General features: G+C 39.0%; 1 protein-coding gene across 2 annotated transcripts in view; it reads left to right on the top strand.

Annotated features, from left to right (window-relative positions):
- Positions 1-21,406, top strand: part of LOC149237701 (uncharacterized) — a 492,469-nt gene that overhangs the window by 287,465 nt on the left and 183,598 nt on the right. For both annotated transcript variants that reach the window (XM_089372754.1, XM_089372755.1), the window contains exons 23-25: positions 7,034-7,117; positions 9,158-9,226; positions 9,401-9,477. In XM_089372754.1, the coding sequence (XP_089228880.1) occupies positions 7,034-7,117; positions 9,158-9,226; positions 9,401-9,477 (230 nt within the window). The remainder of the gene's footprint in view (positions 1-7,033; positions 7,118-9,157; positions 9,227-9,400; positions 9,478-21,406) is intronic.

The following is a 21,406-nucleotide window of genomic DNA, read 5'->3' as shown; positions in this document are numbered from 1 at the left end:
CAAATGGCCTTCCCTTTAACCTTGTGTGATCTCCTTACTGGGAATAGATGATCTAAGCTATGAATGAAGCCCCAAAAGGGTCCAAGAGCCCTGGATATGAGAAGGTCCGCACTACATTTTTGGTTGTTGAAAAGTTAGATTTGGAGGCAAAATTAAACCCCATTCATAATTCATGATGCATTTCAAGGTTCAGTGTTGTCTATCATTTTTTATGGATGGAAAGTTTAAAGGAATAAGCCTTTGATCAATGTGATTTCTCATAGTCCAAAGGGGGCATTGATTTTGAAGGCAATGGATTGTGAGGGGCAGCCGAAAGATTACCAATTCATTGCTGACATCTTGATTGAAGTAATTAAATTGGTGGGGCTAGAAAATATTGTCTAGGTAATAACTCACAATGCAATGGTGTGTAGAGCAGCAAGCTTAATTATTGAAGGCAAATATCAACACATCTTTTTGACCCCTTGCGTTGTACATTCATTGAGCCTCATGTTGAGCAAGATGGGGAAGCTAATTGAGTGGATTCAACTTATTTTTGAAGAGGCAATAGAAATTCAAACCTTCATCACAAACCACCTCATGTCCTAAGGCATCTACAGGGATTTTGTAAAGTTGGAGCTCCTTAAGGTACCTAAACTTTAAAGTTTATTTCATAAATTCTAATTTCTATGACTCTAAATTCAAATATGTAAATTAGATTCTCAAATAAGTCATGATTCGTGAATCATAATAGGTATTCAATCAATTATGATTTTCAATTATTTGAAACATTGGCAGTTGCAGGTTGCCAAGACTTGTTTTGCTTCTCACATCATAGTCTTATCAAGGCTTATGCAGGTGAAAAAAGCATTACAATCAATGGTATGCAGTTCTCTTTGGAATCGATGGGGGTGGTCCCAAACTGAAAGAACACGAGCAGTGAAAAGGTTAATTGTTGTGAAGCACAGGTTCACGAACCTGGGGGTGGGGTTCCTAAACCTGTCTCAGGTTCTCTTCCCCTCTAATGGGTGCTAGGGTTGGTGCGTCTCCAACGAATCCATACAAACAGGTTTTGTACCATAGGAACCCAGTATGCTATGACTGTGGGATGGGTTTTTTTTATCAAAATGTGTGCCGAACCCCAATAATGGGTACATAACAAGGTTCGTCTATGGTGCAGGGCAAGAGAAAAATGTTCTTTTATAAAAAAAAATAGAAGTTTAAAAACATGTTTAAAACTTATAAGTTATAACTTGATGACCCCAAGTTGTATTTGTTTTGCATTTGCGGCTTTGCCATTCGTACAAATCCAAGAATTCGACGATGGCACACGGTTCGGTTGCTGGTGTGTTCGACGGTGACGCAAGAGTTTATTATTTGAGTGATTGCTTTTGCTCTTTGTTTGCAATAGTATAAAAACCTTTGTATACCCGAGGAAGACAACAAACTTGTAGCCACCGTTTGGGATCAAAGAAGGCTGAGAACTTAGTCTACATTCATAACACACTTCGTCTCATATCGCGTAAAGACCCAGGGTACAGGGAGGGTCCTTTCAAGAGATGGGACCAATACACAGATGATGCTACATGTGTGGACAAGGAGATACAACTAGATGGTCTTATTGAGCTACCTCTAGTTACTATGGATGAGCAAGAGGCTCCAAATGAGAGTGATCCCTCCCTAGAGAGCCTGTTGATTGAAGTGCTTAGTGATGTTGATGACATGGATACTGATGACATTATTGAGCTACCTCCAGTTACTATGGATGAGCAGGAGGCTCCAAATGAGAGTGATCCCTCCCTAGAGAGCTTGTTGATTGAAGAGCTTAGTGATGTTGATGACATGGATACTGATGACATGGCTTAAGGAAGCCTAATCTTGTTCATTGTTCAGTTTCACTTTTTTTGGAATTTTGAAAAATTCTATTTCATGTTTGGAAATGCCTTAGGGCAAATTTTGAATGTAGTATGACAATGGACATATACTTATGATTCTAATATCTATTATCATGATTCACATCAATATGTAAATTGCAATTTCCACTTGATATCAAATTTGAAATTTCAAAGTGAATGTTCATGTTTAAGTCTTTAAATGATTTATTTTTCTTGTTGTAAGTTGGAAGATTTCAAAATTCATATATATTATAATTTATAAAATATATAATATATATAAATTATAAAATACCCCCGATGAACCCACGTACCCTGTTTCAAAAAGTGATACACCTGCCCCTGTACCCGTCCCCGAACCCACATTTCCTGGCAACGTAGGTTGGTTGTTGATGATGAATAGTGGGATATGGTGGAATACCTCTTGGCATTTACTTAGTCAATTGTTGATTTGCTACGTATGTTTGACAAAGATATGCCTAATTTGGAAGAGGTGTATGAGGGCATTGACTCCATGATAGAGAAGATAAGGGTGGTTATAAATGCCAAGGAGAAGGACCCAGATTAAGTCTTTTATGATGTGGGAGTCTTGACATTCAACCATGGAAATCCCTATCCCTAATCTCCTAGATGATCAATGGTTAGGATTAAATCCTAAGCCGCACTTGAAATCAACAGTAGAGATTAGATCTAAGTCACTTAAATAATTTTATTATTTGTCCTTAGAAATTTGGCTTAATCGTCAACATTAGTTAATTAAATAATTAATTTACTTTTCCTAAATTAACCTTCGGAAAGAAATCATAATAATCACTTACTCCTCTCAAGCAAGCACCTAGAGAGGCAATCTGACATCTTCTGCATGCTAGACACCGAGCCTATGTAGAAGCACATGTACGAGCTAGTAACATCAACATGCACAGGCAGGGGATTTCAGGGTATGTATTCATCATTCAAGGCCCTCCAATGCTGGAGCCCTTCCTCACCAATATGCGCGAGCAGAAACTCAGTCTCTTCTTTTAAATGTGGGCTCTTAAAACTGTTATGTTGGCCAATTATTCATTCAAAATTATCCAGGGACCTGCCCCTTTGGTCATCAAGAAATCCAGTACTCTGGAAAATTGCCTAATGTGGGCATTTTTAATGTGTAAACTGTAATCAAAACCCACAGAATTTGACCCAGCAATTGAATTTATGAATCAGATCGGCCCTAGTTCTAATTCAACCAAGTCAAATATGCATCTACATGTCATCCCTCCCATGTATCCTTTAAACCATAGTATCCTCCAAAGTTGGGCCTGAACATTATTTGTTTTTGAGGTCAGCTGACCACTTCAAAACTGTGTGCATGCATTCATAGGCTCTGATCTGCTGCTCTTTAATTTTGGCCTGAGGTCCTGTTTATATGCATTACAGGTCTGAGGTACTGCAGGGCGACTGTTAATGTGCCATTTCTGAGGCAGGTCTGCTATGATACTTACACAAGTCTGTGTTATGTGCACTTCGTGAGGATGGCATGATCCCACACTCCTATGTTCCATCAGCAACAGCAAAGGGAATCTTATACAGGCTGAGATCATTCATGTTCCTGTAACAGCTAACAGAGTTATGCTGCCCAGCTGACCAAGTTATCCTATTCTTCCACAAGCAACAGGAATGGAACAGGACCTGGACTGTTATGTGGCAATGCTGTGTACTTAACAATCAATCTGGGACTGCCACTGTTTGAATACATGTTTGAAATTACACTATCTACAGTCTGTCATGCACTCATTCATCACTTGCATGTCAGACTTTGAGGAATTGAGAGAAAACAATGTTCGCTGCAAACTTCTTAGAGCACCAATACCAGCGGCACCATCTTTATCCAATCCACTCTTATGCCAATCTGTTGGTTGTAACACTATGTTCCTGTATTAACACCAGGTGAATTTCAAACACACCAATTCTTGCTAACTCTGCTGCAAGAGTGAGCAATGTTTGAATTTCACACAATCCAAGCTTCTTAGAGCGACCACAATGAGAGTCCAGACAATCCTGATGTTATCTGATCCTTATCGTTACCTGTAACTGCCAGTGCCTTATCCAGCAATCCACATCAGGTCCATTCACATGTTGAGAATCACTATAACCAGAGGTTGAGCCAGCCTAATTCATTATGATGAATCAATCCACTTCTTGTATGCTTGAAGTTGACGACCATTAGCTTCCAGAACTTCAAGCTAGGTAAGCAGTTCCACTGAAATCTCTTCATGCAAGCTACCGTGGCCATCCCATATAATTACCCATCCAGAATGAAATTTTTGGCAACCAAATTGATCATTAATGACATGATTACCACAACTCATTAATTACTGACTTATTAGAATATTTCTAGTTAGTATTTAATGCTCATTCTTTTAGCTGTTGCTAGTTTTATTCTTTTAGTAGTTTCTTAGATGAAACTGATTGTTCCCATATTCTACATAGAAACCTGATGTTTCTATTATTGTAAATATCTCTGTATTATCATTGAGCTGTTGGCTCATTCCTAATTAAATTTATTCGATATTCTTTTACATGCGTGTTTCGCACTGTTTTATGGTATCAGAGCACAGGGATTTTTTTTTTTTTTTTCGAAATAATTTTTCATAGTTTGAAAAATTCAGTAGTTCATTTCGAAACTGCTCTCAGGGTCTGTAGATTTCTTGATCAGCTATCCTCTTCGTATTCTAATCTCTTGAGTTCCTTCATTCCTTTCAAAGGTCGAGCCCTCTGTAAGCCAGGTAGCCTTCACTGAGTCTTAGCCTCGGCTTTGCTCACTGTGATAAAAGCTTACAGTCGTCAATCTCGATACAGAAAGGGATTCTTCTCCTGCAGTATCATTTTATGAGGAATTAACTTTGTGGCGGTGCTCGGAATCGTGAAATTGTCTTGAAATTAAAATCCGGCATTTTGAATCCGGGGGCAGCAGTCGATTTGTCAGTTGAACAGTTTATCTGTTTTGAAGTCTTGTTTATTTCGTGGCCCGTGAAGCCTAGCCACTGAGCATTTCAGTGTTCGCTGCGAGGCGTGGCCTGGCTTCAACCCTCGTTTTCACGGTGAATCCTTCATTTAACGCCTCAGCTGAGGATTTGCTTCGCCACACGGGAACGTGGCATCACAGTCTTCTTCCGTCACGATACTTGGAATCGCACGCCCGAAACATATCAAGTTCAGTAATATCAATCTATTGACTTGGCATCCGTCTCCTCTACCAGATCGAGAGCCTGAATCAGAACCGGAAGCGGTAGCGGAAATCAAAGTTAAATCGTTTTTGTTTGCTCACGTATTTTCGCTCATGTATTCGACAGATCGAGATCCTCCAGAAATTTGAGCCCCGCTTGCACCACGTGAAGGCACTTTCCAGCGGCACCAATCTTCCCAAGGCTTCGGGTATTCTCGTCAACACGTTCTCCGACCTCGAAGCTCCGTTTCTCGACGCCCTCTGCAGCGGACAGGTGATGGAGGGATTACCTCCCGTGTATTACTTTCCACGGACTCCATTTTCCAGATTATAGTGACGGCATTTTCCATTGAAGCGGTGGGACCAGAACAGCGTGGACAGCTTCAGTCTACGTATTTTTTTTTTTTTTTCTCTTCAAATCAGTTTTAGTGACGGCATTTTCCATTTGCAGCCTATTGGCTTTTTTTCGGCAGGAAGATCAGAGAGTGTCCAGGTGTGATTCTTCTGAAGACTCTGGAATTCGGCTTCCATAGCCTATTCCCACTCAGATGTACCCTTAGCCTCTGAATAGGTTTGAGGCTCAAAAATACTGTGTAGGTTAGCCATAAGAGCAAAATTGACTGTAGACTGTTGTCTGTTCTTATGTCTAGAAGTTCTACCTTCAAGGAGCTCATCATCCCGGAGATCACCAATGGTTTTAGCCCACCATTTAGGCCGAAGAGTAGAAGAACCAATATCAGGAATAGAGGAACCAATATCAGGAGGAGGTGGAGAAGACTCAAGAGCAATAGGGGCAGCAAGGGGAGGGTTAGTTGCTGTAGGAAGCTCAGATAGAGTATTATCAAATACTGATGCTACATCATCCCTCCCATTAGGTGGACCGACCGGAAGAAGAACACTGTGAGGCAGTTTGGCTTCGACGTATGCTTGCAGATATGCATGTTTTCCAGACAGGGCCTACTTCTTTGTTTTGTGATAATCAGGGAGTGCTCAAACTTGCCAAGAATCCAGTCTTTCATGAACGAACAAAGCATGTGGAAACTCATTGTCACTACATTCGCCAGCTGGTTGAAGACGGCTCAGTTCAGTTGCAATATGTTCCCACAACAGAGCAGCCCGCCGACATTTTCACCAAGCCTCTTGGCCCTAATAAATTTGTAAAATTCCGAGGGTCTATTGGTGTTGTAAATAGATTGAGCATTAAGGGAGGGTATTAGAATATTTCTAGTTAGTATTTAATGCTCATTCTTTTAGCTGTTGCTAGTTTTATTCTTTTAGCAGTTTCTTAGATGAAACTGATTGTTCCCATATTCTACATAGAAACCTGATGTTTCTATTATTGTAAATATCTCTGTATTATCATTGAGCTGTTGGCTCATTCCTAATTAAATTTATTCGATATTCTTTTACATGCGCGTTTCCCACTGTTTTATGACTGACATTAATGAGCTAGAGCTGCAATGCTTATTTACACTTTAACTATAAGATATCATTTTGATTCTGGAATAATTCACTAGAAAAATAAATTTTGCACGAACACAAAAACATTTAAAGAGCTGACGAATATTCTCAAATGACCAAATGTGGTTAGTTGACTGTTGAACTGACATATTACATTGGGTATGATACACACTAGTGCTCAAAGACACCTTTAATTAAAGTTTTCAAAGCGTCCAATAAAGATCCAACAAATTGTATTATTCCATGGTTTCATTCTATTTCTTATTATTGTGACAACCAACAGTTTCACTAACTATTTTTTTGTTGTGCAACCTTACCTCTATGCTGATATCAGAAGCCTGGTTGACGTGTTGTGAAAGTAAACTGTCACATACTTGTCATTTTCCTATAATTTATTAATTGAAAGGATGTTAAATGCAAATTTTAAATTCCTTCATTTTGTAAATTATTTTCCTTTTCAACAGATAAAATTGTACTATATTGGTATCATTTTCAGGATATCCATGCACCTGTCCTGAGCATGCCGGCAGTGAAAGTTGCAGTCCTTTTGGTGTTCAGTGCTTTTGCTTTTGCAAGCATTGTAAGTACTTTTTCCTTTATATATATACATGGAATTTTCCCCACAGCAATTAAAACAACTTTGCACTGAACATTGAAATTGGGAAAATACAAATTTTCATGTCACGTTATACTGATTATCCATAAATTTGTCGGTGAAAATTATTGAAAGTATGGGTTGTGAGGGTTTCTGGGTTCTATTGTAGGTCTTGCTACATGGGTGCTGTTTTTTAATCTTGAAAACTGGAAAATAATAGTTTCAAGTCACATAAAACTACTCCATATATTGGTAACATTGTTCGATAGGATTATACACTCATTACTTCTATAATTGTGATCCGAAAATCATTGAAAATATATATTATGAGAATTTCTGGGAACTGTTGCAGGTTTTTGCATGGATTATATCAGGATGGGGGATCTGTCCCTGTATTTGTGTATCTATTATCATGCGTGTAAAATATATCATATAGATGTGTTATATATTATATACATATAATATCATCGTATATCAGATGTAGCCATATAAATAATATGTTATAACATAAATTATTATAATATATATTATAGAAAAATATTTATTTTACTAAACAGTCCATTGCACAAGTTTGATGATTGTATAATTTTCCCTTTTTTATATCAAAATCGGTATATATATATATATATATATATATATTCTCTGTTTCATTCCACTTAAACATAACAATATAAGAACTATTTTTGGCCTTCATTGCTTTGAGAGGTGCTCTACAGCCCAGTATGGGGAAGATGATGTATTGTTCGTAAAATGAAGCGTAAGCTCAAATAATAATACTAATAATAAAACATAGCGTTGGCTCAATTAAAAAGTAATAAAAAACAATGTTCCACTAAGTTTCATGGATGGGGGGATGAGGGAACAAGGAGACCCAAGGGTGGGAGGGGGGTTGGGGTTGGGGGAGGGGGCGGGTCGAATTGTTAAAGATTAAGTGCAAAATGAGTTAAAAAAAATCCAATTTTCTCTAATTTATATGTGGCCCAGAAAAGACTCATGATTTTTTGGATAAATCATGAGTTTGTCGATTAAATCACAATTTTTTAAAGTTTGAATTATTCCCGAAAAACTTGGCCGATAACATTGGCGTGTTGAAAAACTGGCGATTTCTCTATTTTATTAGGATGTTGTTGGGAGGTTTTCCACAAAGATGAAAAACAATGAGAGATAAACAATAATGAAGGAGTCATCAAATACATCAACACAACTATTTTTATGCACTACCTTGTTACTAATAAGATATTTGATTTCTTCTATATCCAACATATCGCCAATGTGGGTCATTAGCTTTTGGTACGACCCTATTAATATTAGCAATCCTAACATCACTTCATTGAATGTTAGCAGTATCAAGTACACTATGGTCTGTACTGATAGAAGTACAATTTATATACATAAAGAAAAGGTCAAGGTAAATGGTATTATGACATGATTATGTATAGAATATCAATTGTTATTAATCCATATTGTGTTAAACATTGTGCCCAAGGAATAAATAATTATCAAACAGATGTTTTACTCATTTGTTGCAACTTAGAACATATTGGATCATGATAAATATGAAACTTAAATAACAAGGAAGAAACTGAGTGATTGGAGACTTCCACTGTTATTCATATTGTTAGAGATTTCTGGAATAACACTGTGTAATGTATGCGATCCGTCCAACGTTTTGGATGGGATCTCCATCCGTCATCATGGGAAGAAACTCACGTTTTCCAAGTTTTACTTTCCCTAAATTGAAATTATAGACTAGATTTGGAATGAAAAGCTCGTTGGCCTTGTTTCCATGTTAAGTGGGTGTCTTGACTCCTCGACATACTATTGCTGTGTATCTCTTGCATCAATAAAGAAGGAGATATTAGTACTGAAAGCTTTGGAAGTTCAAAATTTCATCCTTCACTAGAAATCTTAGTGTGTAACAATGAGGAGATATGTGAATATTTCCTTAGCATGATTTCCCTATATTAGTAACCGAGAACAGTGTTCAATTATTAAAGACTATCTTTTTGGTGGACTGTATTTTAGGCACTAACTACAAGACTTCAACCAGGCCTGGAGCAACAGGTGGTGCTTCCACGAGATTCTTATCTCCAGGTAGGATGTTAGATAGCTAGGTTCAATATCTTATATATAATTCTTGGTATATTTTGCTCACTAGTCCTTGATATGCTAGGGTGACATGATTTCTGTTCTGTGAGAAAATAGATATAGAATCATTTTCTTACTTTTATCTCGCAGTCGATTTCTAAACAATAATTCTTTCTGCAGGGTTATTTCAATAACATATCCGAGTATCTTCGAGTTGGACCCCCACTTTACTTTGTTGTAAAAGACTACAATTACAGGTTTTCTTTTGTTTATAACATTGCCTTAATGGGAAATGTAGCTTTAGGACCATCATATATTTGAAATGCTTTGCAATTGTTCCTTGCTCACCTTCATTTATGACTGTCATTGCTACATCATGTGCATGTAAGATGGTTTATTTACTGGACTCATAGGAGTTGAAGGAGGAGTGTACATATGTGTTCGATCTTTGACAGGTGAATTAACCATAAAAACAAATTTTTTGAAGCCTTGCAAGCAATTATAAGATATAAGGGCATATTGGACCTTGAGTTATTACTAAGATGAGGTGGTGGATAGGTTAAAGGATATTGCAGAAATGAGAATTCTACTTTCGTGATTTGAGGACGAAGTCAACAAAATTATGAAGATGGAAATTCTATTTGTCAAGTTGTATAAAATTTTAAAGTTGGAATCACAAAATTTATTGAACATTAATAATGTTGATGTTAAGAAGTTAATTAATGAGGCAATAGACCAAACTCTTATGATCTATTCCCTCATTGCTAAAAAGTGAATCCAATATGACAAACATGATGTATACAATTTTTCAGAAGGTTGAGCATAAAGCCTTACTAAATTGGGAGTTTTACCGGTAATGCTTGTCAAAAGTTGTCCTTCATAACTTTTAAATCTTGTGAAGAAATTTTTTGAAACTTTTTGGCATATTGGGAGGGCTGTCCTTGTTGCTAGTAGTCCCATTTTGAATCTTCGATAAACTTCTCGAAATCCTAGACTACTACATGTAAAGACTGAAGTTGATGATAAGAAATGAAAGGATGTTTTCCTTAAAGGTCAGGAAACGATTTATAATTAAAGATTAGTTTCAAAGTTGAGAATGACATGTTCTCAACCATTGAGTTATTGAGATAGAAAATGAAATGTATTTGGAACAAGTTAAATTCTCAAATCAAACGTATTAGAGGAGTGAATTCTAACCTCCATGCAACAATTTAATAAGTTGGAATCTTTGGAGACATGCCTACCATGTTGCAAGAAAGTAGTGTTGAAACTTGTGTTTAAGATTTTTTTCTTGAAGAATTTCTTGTAATATTTCTTATCTTTTAAAGTAGAATGAGTCTAATGCCTTTTCATGTATTTTGCCAGTTGTCAACCATATGGTGTCCCATTCTTTAAAATGGCTTGTGGGCTCTTGTTTGCTATTAGTACTTAATGTTGGCAGCTTTTGTTGATCAAGTGAATTTAAAATAATTTTCCTTGTCATTTACATCATTTATTGATCCAGGTGGATATTGGTGGCCACCTGCCTATTCCACTTGGACCCCCACCATTGTTTCTTTCAGTTTCCTTAATTGTAGATAAACTTACTATTTTTGATAGTATTTCGGGTCCTAAACTTCCAGATCCGTTTTGAGGGCCTCAAAGATGTTTGAGTTTGGGCGGGGACACTGATTTTGTGATCTCTCCCTTGGGAAGTTGCTGAGAGACATGGGTTGGTTGGGGAGATTGATCTTGAGTTCCCTTCCTTGGTTGTTGACTGAGAGGCCAATGAGTTTGGTTGGGAAGGATTAGTTCTCTCCCTTGGGTCGTGGACCGAGAGGCCTTGTTTATGGTCAGGGAGATGGACCATGTGTAACCATTGCATATGGTTGGAGAGTTTGGCCTCATGAACGATATTGATTGATGGGATGGGTTTGATGCTATGTATCTTTCCTTATGATGAGACCTGTACATTTGATCTCCCCCTTGGATAGTTGTTGACAAACTTATTGACTGGTCGGGGAGATTGATCTTGAGAGAGAATGAAAAATACCTCCTTGGCTAAGAGGAAGTGTTGGAAATTGAGTAGCCATGGTCAGTATTTTCATCAATAAAGAAAACGATAAATTTAATTTTGAAATTATACCCCCACAAGTGTCAAGTCAACCCCCTCCTTGAAATTAACATATATGCGGAAACAAAATACTGAGCCAGAAAGAAAAATACAACACTTAGGACACAGTTATTTTTGGACAAATAGTCCCTGGAAAAGCCCAATGTGGGAAAACCGATGCAACAACCTTTGAGGGTTTTATTATTATGCAGTCGAAATTTTGAGTACAAATCTAGGATGCTCAACTAGCAATCCAATACAGAGAGAATATTGAACAAAAGACTGTTGAAATGATCTCACCCTGTCACTGGAGAGTCAGTGACTAATCCTGCTGCTCTAGAGGCTCTGTGTCACCCTAAGTCACCTGACACGGGGATTCAGGATTCGTAGGATTCGGGATTTGTGGTGTCGGATTCGGACACGTTGACCCCTCGGAACAGGACACATAGGATTCGTTATATATTATTTTATTAATATATATATATATATATATATATATATATTTAAAATATATATATTTAAAATATATATATATATATTTAATATATATATATATTTAATATATATATATATTTAAAATATATATATATATATATATTTTAATATATATATATATATATATTTAAAATATATATATATATATATATATATATATTTATATATATATATATATATATTAAAAATTAGATATTTCTTACACAAATTTTAATTAATGATACAGATTTATTGATTTCAAATATGGATCTTCATCTATAGCTATTAGCATGCATAGTACATACAAAATTCAAATACATCTCAATCTATTATCTAGTTCTTATGCTTGGCCCTCTTGCCACCACGAGAAATGTCTAATTTTTTAGTCTTGTTGGAAAATCAGGATCATTGTCATTAATATCACCCTCTAAGCATTAATATCCAGAGGTATCTTTGTCATTACCTCTGTATCTGTATAGGGATCTTTGTCACTAATATCACCCTTTAAGCATTAACATAAGATAGAACAAGCATAACATGTCAAGTCAAGATTTTGTTTGAGTGATGCATACATTTTTAGGAGAGTCATGATATAGGAGTTCGACAACCAATGTCACTAACATTAAGGTACATAGAGGGATTGGTGCTCTTGATTAAATACGAGTTCCATACCCTAATACATGACAAAATTCAATGGAAACATTGCAATCCCCCAATCTTAAAATCCTAAAAAACTGATAAGTCTGCTGGATTTTGAATGAAATCTAAAATTCTACTTTCTCCATATGAAATCCAATGAGGCCGGAACCACTCTCAAACATCCTGAGTCATTTCATGGTAATGTTAAAAATTTAAGTAAAATGATGAAAATGAAGGTTAAGGAGAATGTCACTTTTACTTTAAGAATTTAAGATTACCATGAATAGCATATCAATACTAGGGCCTAGACTTGATCATTAAGCTGCCAAAACGCTTGCCAAATGAAAATATGCGTGGCCGTAATGACCAAATGCGGCCTTTTCATACCTGCGTAGGTCACTTTTGCCGCCTAACGAGCCCTGGAAAACAGGACACGATTTCCAAAATCGTGACACGCTGGGGGATTCGACGTGTCAAAATATGACAAGACGTGTCATGTTTTTTGGACACGAATTTTGGGAGAATCGCGTCGGACACGACGGATTCGGATTTGTGGGCCCTATAGAACGAATCTGGTTACTTAGCCGTCACCCTTTGTGCGGCCTCTGCGCGGAACTGCGTCACCCTGGGCAGTTTCTGCATCACCCCTCCTAGGTATTACGCTGCCTCTCCTCTGGATCCTCTGCTGGCTGAGAATCGACTTTCTGCCTCCAAGACTCACACTCTGGCTTCCGACAACTGAATTTTGACTTCCCTCAGCAGGAACTCAACTCTCCGAAAATTCCTTCTCTCGGATTCTCACTGCCCCTCTTCTGCAAGATCTTAATTTATTTTCCTCCTGAGAACTTCTTACTTCAGAAAATCGATTTTCTCAATCTCTGTGTGTTATCCAAATGACCCTCAAGCCCCTTCTTATATCTTCCTGTTGGACAACCAACGACCTAGATTAAAGTTTTAAACCATAATCAAAGGCTCAAATCGTTTTGGCTTGATCTATTGCTTTTTCTAGAAGTTTCACACTTGATTAGATTAATACCCATTAATGTTTTAATTTTCTCAAGTTTAGATTCTAGACTTCGGAACCCCATTAAAATATTAATTGTTTTAATAAAATCACTTCTTGGTGGAATTTCCCAAAACACTTTCTGGGTTCTTTGGAATACTTGTGCCCAAGCCTCCCTGCAAAATTTGAGGCTTAGAGCACATTTGATGCGAGCCCAAATCAACATTTCCAATTTCTTTGGAACTTTAATGTGGTTCTCCTTTCTACTTCTATGTACAACTTGGCCATGCCACCTGTTGCTGCTGGAATAGTGGCATAAGATAAATTCATCTGAATGCATCCATCTAAATCGGTTGCAAATTTGCTAGAGAGAAGCATTCCCATACATCTGGCACATCAAGGATTGCTATATCCATGGTGATAATTTTGTATGGATAATCTGCTAAGGCAACCTGCAAATCTTTAACCACACCAAGGACTTCAACCATTCTAGAGTCCATTGAACAAATGTTATGGTCTAGAAATCCTTGAGTTCAATTGCTCCTGACCTTCTTGGTCATAACATTCTTATATGCACCAGCGAATAACATGCAATTGTGAAGTAATTGTGAAAATTCCTCAACGGAATTCCTACTACAGCAACTGATAATATTTCTCCTATTTGTTAAATTCCTTCAAACAAATTATTTGTAGTTTCCTATGACAAATATCAAAATACATACACTGCAACCTTCACTTAATTAAATATTATGCGGAAACAAGAGACTGAGCAAGAAAGAAAATACAACACAAATGACACTGTTGTTTTTGGACAAATGTCCTCGAAAAAACCCAATGTGGGAAATCCGGTGCAGCAGATCTAAGGGTTTTATTGTTATGCAGTAGTAAATCTGAGTACAATTCTTGGATGCTCAACTAGCAATCCGATACAAATAGAAACTGGACAAAACATATGGTGAAGCGCTCTCATCCTATCACTGGGAGAATCTGAGTCTGATCACACTGAACTAGAGCCTCTACATACCCTCTGTGCAGCCCTGCATCACTCCCACGCAGTACCTGCATCACCCCTGCTGGGTATCACATTGCTCCTTCCTCAGACCCTCTGCTGGCTAGAAAATCCGAATCTCTACTTCCCGGTCTCACACCCCAGCTCCCAGCTACTGAAACTCGATTTCCTCAACAGGAATTCGATTTCCCTCCAAGGCTTGCCTTGCCACTTCGTTAGCTCTGCGTGGGCCAACGTTTGCCTCTCCCTAGACGTTGTTCTGCCCTCTCTCTGCCTTGTACTCTCCGACCCAGGAAAACTTCCTTCTTCTGGATACTCACTGCCGCTCACTGCAAGAAATCTACTCGATCAAAATTTCCTCTTGAGAACTTCTAACTTCAGAAATGTGATCCCTTGATCTCTCGGTGTGTTTTCCAAATGACCCTCAATCTTCCTTAAATAATCTTCCCGTTGACATTCAACGGCCTAGATTAAAAGCTAATCAATGGCTAAGATCATTTCAGCTTGATCCTCGTCTTCCTCTAGAAGTTACACCCACAATTAGATTAATACCCATTAATATTTTTAATTTCCTAAGTTTAGACTTAGGGTCCTATTAAAATATATTAATTATTTTAATAAAATCATTTCTGGGTGGAATTTCCCAAAACAATTTATGGGTTCTTTGGAATACATGGCCCAAGTCTCCCTACAAAATTTGAGGCCTAGAGCACATCCGATGTTACCCCAAATCAACACTCCCTCTTAGTAAGGAATGTGCTCTAGCAATATACGCTGTTGCATACTGCTCTAACTCTCAAGCTTTGTCCTTTGCATTGTTGATGTCTGACATGCTGTCCACCAACCACTGCGCTGCTACTGCTGCAACTGTACTGCTGCTAACACTGCCATTGTCAACACTGCATCCGTACTACAACTCCCTCTCAAGTGTTGCATCTGTGCTGCTGCTAGCATTGCCACTGCACTGCAACTGTTGCTGCTACTCCATCAACAATGGAAAAACATCCCAAATAACTGAACTAACTGTGTTAAGTATGATACTATGTTAATGCTGGAACTTGACTACTGCTAGTCTTTGCACTGACCCTCTGAATCTACTGTGCTGCTGCTGACCTTTGCTCTGTGTCATCTGCACTGCTGCCAACTCTTCTCTGCACTGTTCAGTCTCTGGTGCTCCTAGCCACTGCAACTGTCTCCTCGACACTCCTCGGCACCGTCTGACACTAGTCCATCCTGCTACTTCTGATATGGGCTCCCGTAGCAAGGAAATGATCCTAGAGGTGGACTCCTCAAGGATCCTGCCCAACTGTAGCTCTTTCGAACTACAACTCCAAATCAACCCACCTACCTCCTGACCGTATCTTAGCTGTCATGGCGAACTCCTCCTCCTTGATCTTCGCAGGTGTAGCTTTTGGATCATGCTTCTCATCTTTGTCCTTCTTCCTGAGAGGACACTGAGTTGCGTAGTGACCCATCTCACCACACCTGAAACACTTGATCTTTGAGACATCCTTCTCACGTCTACGCTGCTTTTGCTGTCCCTTCGATGCAAGGGCTGCATTATCCTCTTCCTCCTTGGGCTTCGACCCACTGCTGCTGCTTCCGTCAAGTTTAACTTTTGACTACGTCTCTCCTCAACTCCTCTTGTTTTAGCGTTGCCCACATCTCATCTCAATTCAGCAATGCTGCTTTGCCCAGGATACTCTGGACAAAGACTTGCCACTTATCTGAGATAGAACTGAGGGCTAGTCTAACCAACTCTGAATCCTGAGGTGTATGCCTCGCAATAGACAATTCATCATAGGTCTCCTTAAGCTTCGTGAGGAATGGATCCACACTCTCTCTCTTCTGCATCTGAGCATATCTTAGCTTCTGCTCCAAGTACATCTTCCGTTGCTTGGAAGATCCTTGATATAGCGTTGCCAAGGCATCCCACATCTCCTTAGCAGTTCCTCTGCTAGCGACATGACACACTACGTGAGCCTTTACTCCGTCAAGGATCATCCTTTTGGCCTTCGCTGTTTCTGATCTCTACTTCTTTAATGGATCTGCATCTACAGGCACAACCACCATGCTGTCGACATATGTCTCGAGGGCATGCTCATCTAGAAGGAATGACATTTTAGCCTTCCAAATGACATAGTTGGATGCTCTGTCCAACCTGTCCTGATCCCTCAAGCCACTGGTTGCCATTTCTGCCACAAATGTCGAAAATCTCCTCTCTCTTTTGTGCTGCTACTGGGCTAGCCTATGCACTCCCTGTTGGAGCTAGTAAAATTGTTGCCCCTTGCTGCTAATCAGCTCTAGAGAATTCGAATTCCTTGGCTAGGAATTCTCTGAGGATGAAATTCTCTTAACCGTGCTTCTCCTCTTTCTTTTGACGATTTTTTGCCCAGCAAACTGCCTACAAAAAAAATTGTGTCCCACCAACTTCTCCTCATGCTGAGGCTTCAGCGTTGCTCCCTCTGTCCCGACAAAAAATCGAACTGGGAGTCCTCTCCGTTGATTCACTCGAAGAGAGACTGCCTCAAAATTTCGGCCCTCCGGCTAAGAATTGTGCAAACCCTCTACGGTTTTGAACTATTGTCTCCTGCAACTTTTCGATCTCCCTCTTATGCTCACTGCTGATTTCTCTAGTTCTGTCCCACGTGCAACTCTGATACCATGTGAAAATTTCTCAATCGGAATTCCTACTGCTGCAACTGATGATATTTCTCCTATTTGTTAAATTCGTCAAAACAAATTATTTGCAGTTTCCTATGGAAAATATCAAAATGCATACACTGCACCTTTCACTTAATTAAATATTATGCAGAAACAAGAGACTGAGCAAGAAAGAAAATACAACACAAATGACACCGTTGTTTTTGGACAAATGTCCCTGAAAGAACCCAATGTGGGAAAACCGGTGCAACAGATCTGAGGGTTTTATTATTATGCAGTGGTAAATCTGAGTACAAGTCTTGGATGCTCAACTAGCAATCTGATACAGAGAGAAACTGGACAAAACGTATGTTGATTTGTGGTAGCATCAAATGTGCTCTAGCCATGAAAATTGGTGGAGAGACTAAGGCACATAAGATATCCAAAACCTAGAAATCGTTTTGGGAAATTCCATCCGGTTGGAGAGATATTAAAATAATTAATATTTTTAATGGAGCTCCTAAGTTTAAACTTAAGAAAATTAAAATATTAATGGGTATTAATATAAAACTGGGTGAGAAGGTTCTAAATGATGAGGATCAAGCCAAATTTAATCTTAGCTGTTGATTAGGGACTTAATCTCGGTCGTTGAAGACTCAACAGGAAAAGTATAAGAGGAGGTTTGAGGGTAAGTAGGAGACACACCAGCAGATACTCAGTATACCAAGGAAAATCGATTTTCAAAGAGGAGATCGATTTCAGAGGGAGAGTTGCAGGGTGGAGGAAGAGAGGGGATTAGCAGCAGTTAGGGAGCTCAGAGGAAGTGACGTAGGGACTTTGAGAGACAACGCAGAGGGAGACGCAGAGAGGGACTAGAGCTACGCAGAGCCACGCAGAATGACGCAGTAGAGAAAGGAAGCTCTCCAGGTTATCAGAAGGTCTCGGAGAAAAGTCTCAGGTGTTTTCTCCTAGTGCCTATGTAAATTTTTCTGTAAAAGCGATTGTTGCTGAAGATTAATAAAACCCTCATCTACTGCACCGGTTTTCTCATATTGGGATTTTCTGGGGACAATTGTCGAAAAATAACCATGTTGATGTGATTGATTCTTGTGCATATATTTGTTTCTATATAATGGTGTGATATTTGCTGTAGAATTTATTTTAATATTTACTGAAGGGATTTCAAAAATAACTTATTGGAAATAATAAGTAGGTGAAATAAATCAGTTGCTACAGTAATAGAATTTCTGTTTAAGAAATTTTCACATGGTATTAGAGCAAAGATTCAGCGACAAGAAGGGAAAATCAATTATGGGTCAAGAGCATGATGCAAAGGCATCCACTCAAGGAGACTCCTGCAGATTTTCAGAAGAATGCACAAGAGACAAAAATTACGATTATTCTATGTTGGCTTCTAAATTGGAAGAAGAAGTTGCTTGCGTAGCAAGCTCTGCCTCCTTGGAGGTTTGGTATATAGGTAGTGGAGCTTCTTGGCATATGATAGGAATCCGAGAATGTTTTTTAGATTATCAGGAAGAAAGAATGAATTTCAGATCTCCATGGGGAATAAGGCAAAGTGTACTCCAGTAGGGAAAGGTACCATAGTTTTTCAAACAAAAACAGGAGAGCGGTTCCGAGCTACCAATGCACTGCATGTGCCAGGACTGGGGATGAACTTACTTTCTGTATTTCAACTTCAAAACAAGGGCTATGGCGTTTTCTTCATTAAAGAGAAAGTATACATCAAACATCCGAGTTGGAAAAAGAAGGTCCAAATTGGAATCAGAAGTAATAGGTTGTACACGTTGCAGCTAGAATCACCAATGGCACTGATAGGCAGTAATGGAGACAAGGATTTGAATGAACTATGACACAGAAGGATGGGACATTTGTACCATGGGGCTCTCAGAATTCTCAGAAAAACTGTAACAGGAGTTCCAAATCTTAGTATTGAACGAGATGATAGATGTAGAGGGTGTGCTCTAGACAAGTATGCCAAAGCAACGTTTCCAAGAAGTAACAATAGGGCCAAGAGTGTACTAGGATTGATACACTCAGACATCTGCGGACCAATGTCCACAAAAGCTCTTAGTAGTGTCGAATACTTTGTCACCATTCCAGGAAGACTTGGATCTACTTTCTGAAAACAAAAGATGAGGTTTTCGGTCAATTCAAAGAGTTCAAGGCTTTAGTGGAGAATCTGACAGGAAAGAAGATAAAAGTGTCGTGCTTAGACAATGGTGGAGAGTATGTTGACAAGGACTTAACTGATTTTTGCACTAGGGAGGGCATCATAAGAGAGTGGACAACTCCTTACAATCCAGAGCAGAATGGAGTAGCGGAAAGGAAGAATAGGACTATTGTGAAATCAACTAGGGCAATGATGTATGATTAGGATACGCCAAAATTCCTGTGGGTAGAAGCATGAAACACGACAATCTATGTCCAGAATAGAACTCCTCATAGGGCATTGGGCAAGATTACTCCAGAGAAGGTCTTCACCAGGAAGACACCTGAAGTTAGTCATTTCAGGATATTTGGGAGTTTAGCATATTGTTGTATACCTGAGGAGAAGAGGAAGAAGTTAGATCAAACGACAAAGAAAGGATATCTTGTGGGATATAGCGAGAATGTCAAGGCATATAGAGTCTACCTTCCAAGGAGCAAAAAGGTAGTAGTTTGGCGAGATGTAAAGTTCATGGAGGATAGAGCTTTCAGAAAATCTCGAGAAATGCTTTGCGAGCAGTAGTCAAAAGATGAGCAATTGGTCAAACCACTTCAACCAGCGGAAGCTAGTACTAAAAATTCTCCTTCGGAATAGGAAGAATCACAGGAAGAGGAAAAGATGACAGATGCACCTACTGCCAAAGGAAGAACCAGCTGGGAACTCCAACAGATTCTACGGGATGCAGAAGAATTCATTGGTGCACCCAAGAACAATAAAATGGAGCGAAGACAGCCAGACAGATACTAGGACTTAGTAGCTTAGGTTGGGGAACCCTCCAGTTTTCAGGAGGCCGTTCAACATGAAGTATGGGTGGATGCGATAGTGGAAAAATACAACTCTAAAATGGTGAATGATGTCTGGGAAGTGGTGCCTAGGCCTCAAGACAGATCAGTGGTAGGTTCAAGATGGATCTACAAGGTCAAATATGTTGCAGACGACAAGGTGGAGAAATACAAAGTCAGGTTTGTGGCAAAGGGGTATGCTCAGAAGGAACGAATAGACTATGAAGAGACCTTTGCCCCAGTAGCCAGGTATACATCTATTAGAACCATGATATCTCTTGCAGCACAGATGGGGTGGGAGATTCATCAAATGGATGTCAAGACGACATTCTTGAATGGGGTAATAGAAGAGGAAGTATACCTTGAACAACCAAAAGGCTTTGAGACACATGAGAAGAAACCTCATGTATGCAGATTAAAAAAAGCCTTGTATGGGCTTAAACAGGCACCTAAAGCATGGTATGGTCGAATTGATGGCTACCTGTAGAAGATGGGGTTCATCAAGAGTGATGCAAATCCCAATCTCTACTATTTGGTTGTAGAGAATGAACCTCTAGTCTTAGTATTATATGTGGATGATCTCTTCCTGATAGGATCATCCAGGCTTATCAAGGACTACAAGAAGAATCTAGCCACAAAATTTGACATGAAGGATTTGGGATAGATGCATTATTTCCTGGGGTTGGAAGTTTGGTAGCAAAAGGGTGAGATCTTCCTTGGACAAGGGAGATATGCTACAGAAATCCTGAAGAGATTTAGGATGCAAGACTATAGGCCTATGGCTACTCCAATGATCACCAACTGAAAGAAAATTGCTGCATCAGAAGATAAAGATGTTAATCCCACCTTGTACAGGCAACTCATAAGATCCCTGATGTATTTGGTCAATACTAGGCCAGACATTTGTTACGCTGTCAACGCCCTCAGTCAGTTCATGGCGGAACCTAAGAGGGTGCATTGGGCAACAACGAAACATGTTCTCAGGTATATACAAGGAACAGTCGAGCCTGGACTATTGTACACCAGAGGCAATGACATCAAGCTGAGTGGATTCACTGACGCAGACTGGGCTGAAAGTTCAGTAGATCGGAAAAGTACCATTGGGTATTGTTTCAACATTGGATCAGGGATGACTCCTTGGTGTAGTAGGAAATAGAAATCTGTAGCTCTGAGCTCAGCTGAAGTAGAATATATGGCCGCTAGCACAGCTTCGTGCGAAGCCATATGGCTTAGAAAATTGCTTGTGAACCTATTCAGTAGAAGGATGGATGCGACCAGGATCATGTGTGACAATCAAAGTTGCATCAAGCTCTTTGA

This window comes from Pinus tabuliformis, chromosome 8, assembly GCF_031772625.1.
Source record: "Pinus tabuliformis cultivar Carrire ecotype Pingquan chromosome 8, CPIR1, whole genome shotgun sequence".
NCBI classification, from domain to species: domain Eukaryota; kingdom Viridiplantae; phylum Streptophyta; class Pinopsida; order Pinales; family Pinaceae; genus Pinus; species Pinus tabuliformis.
This window is presented reverse-complemented; position numbering and strand designations above follow the sequence as displayed.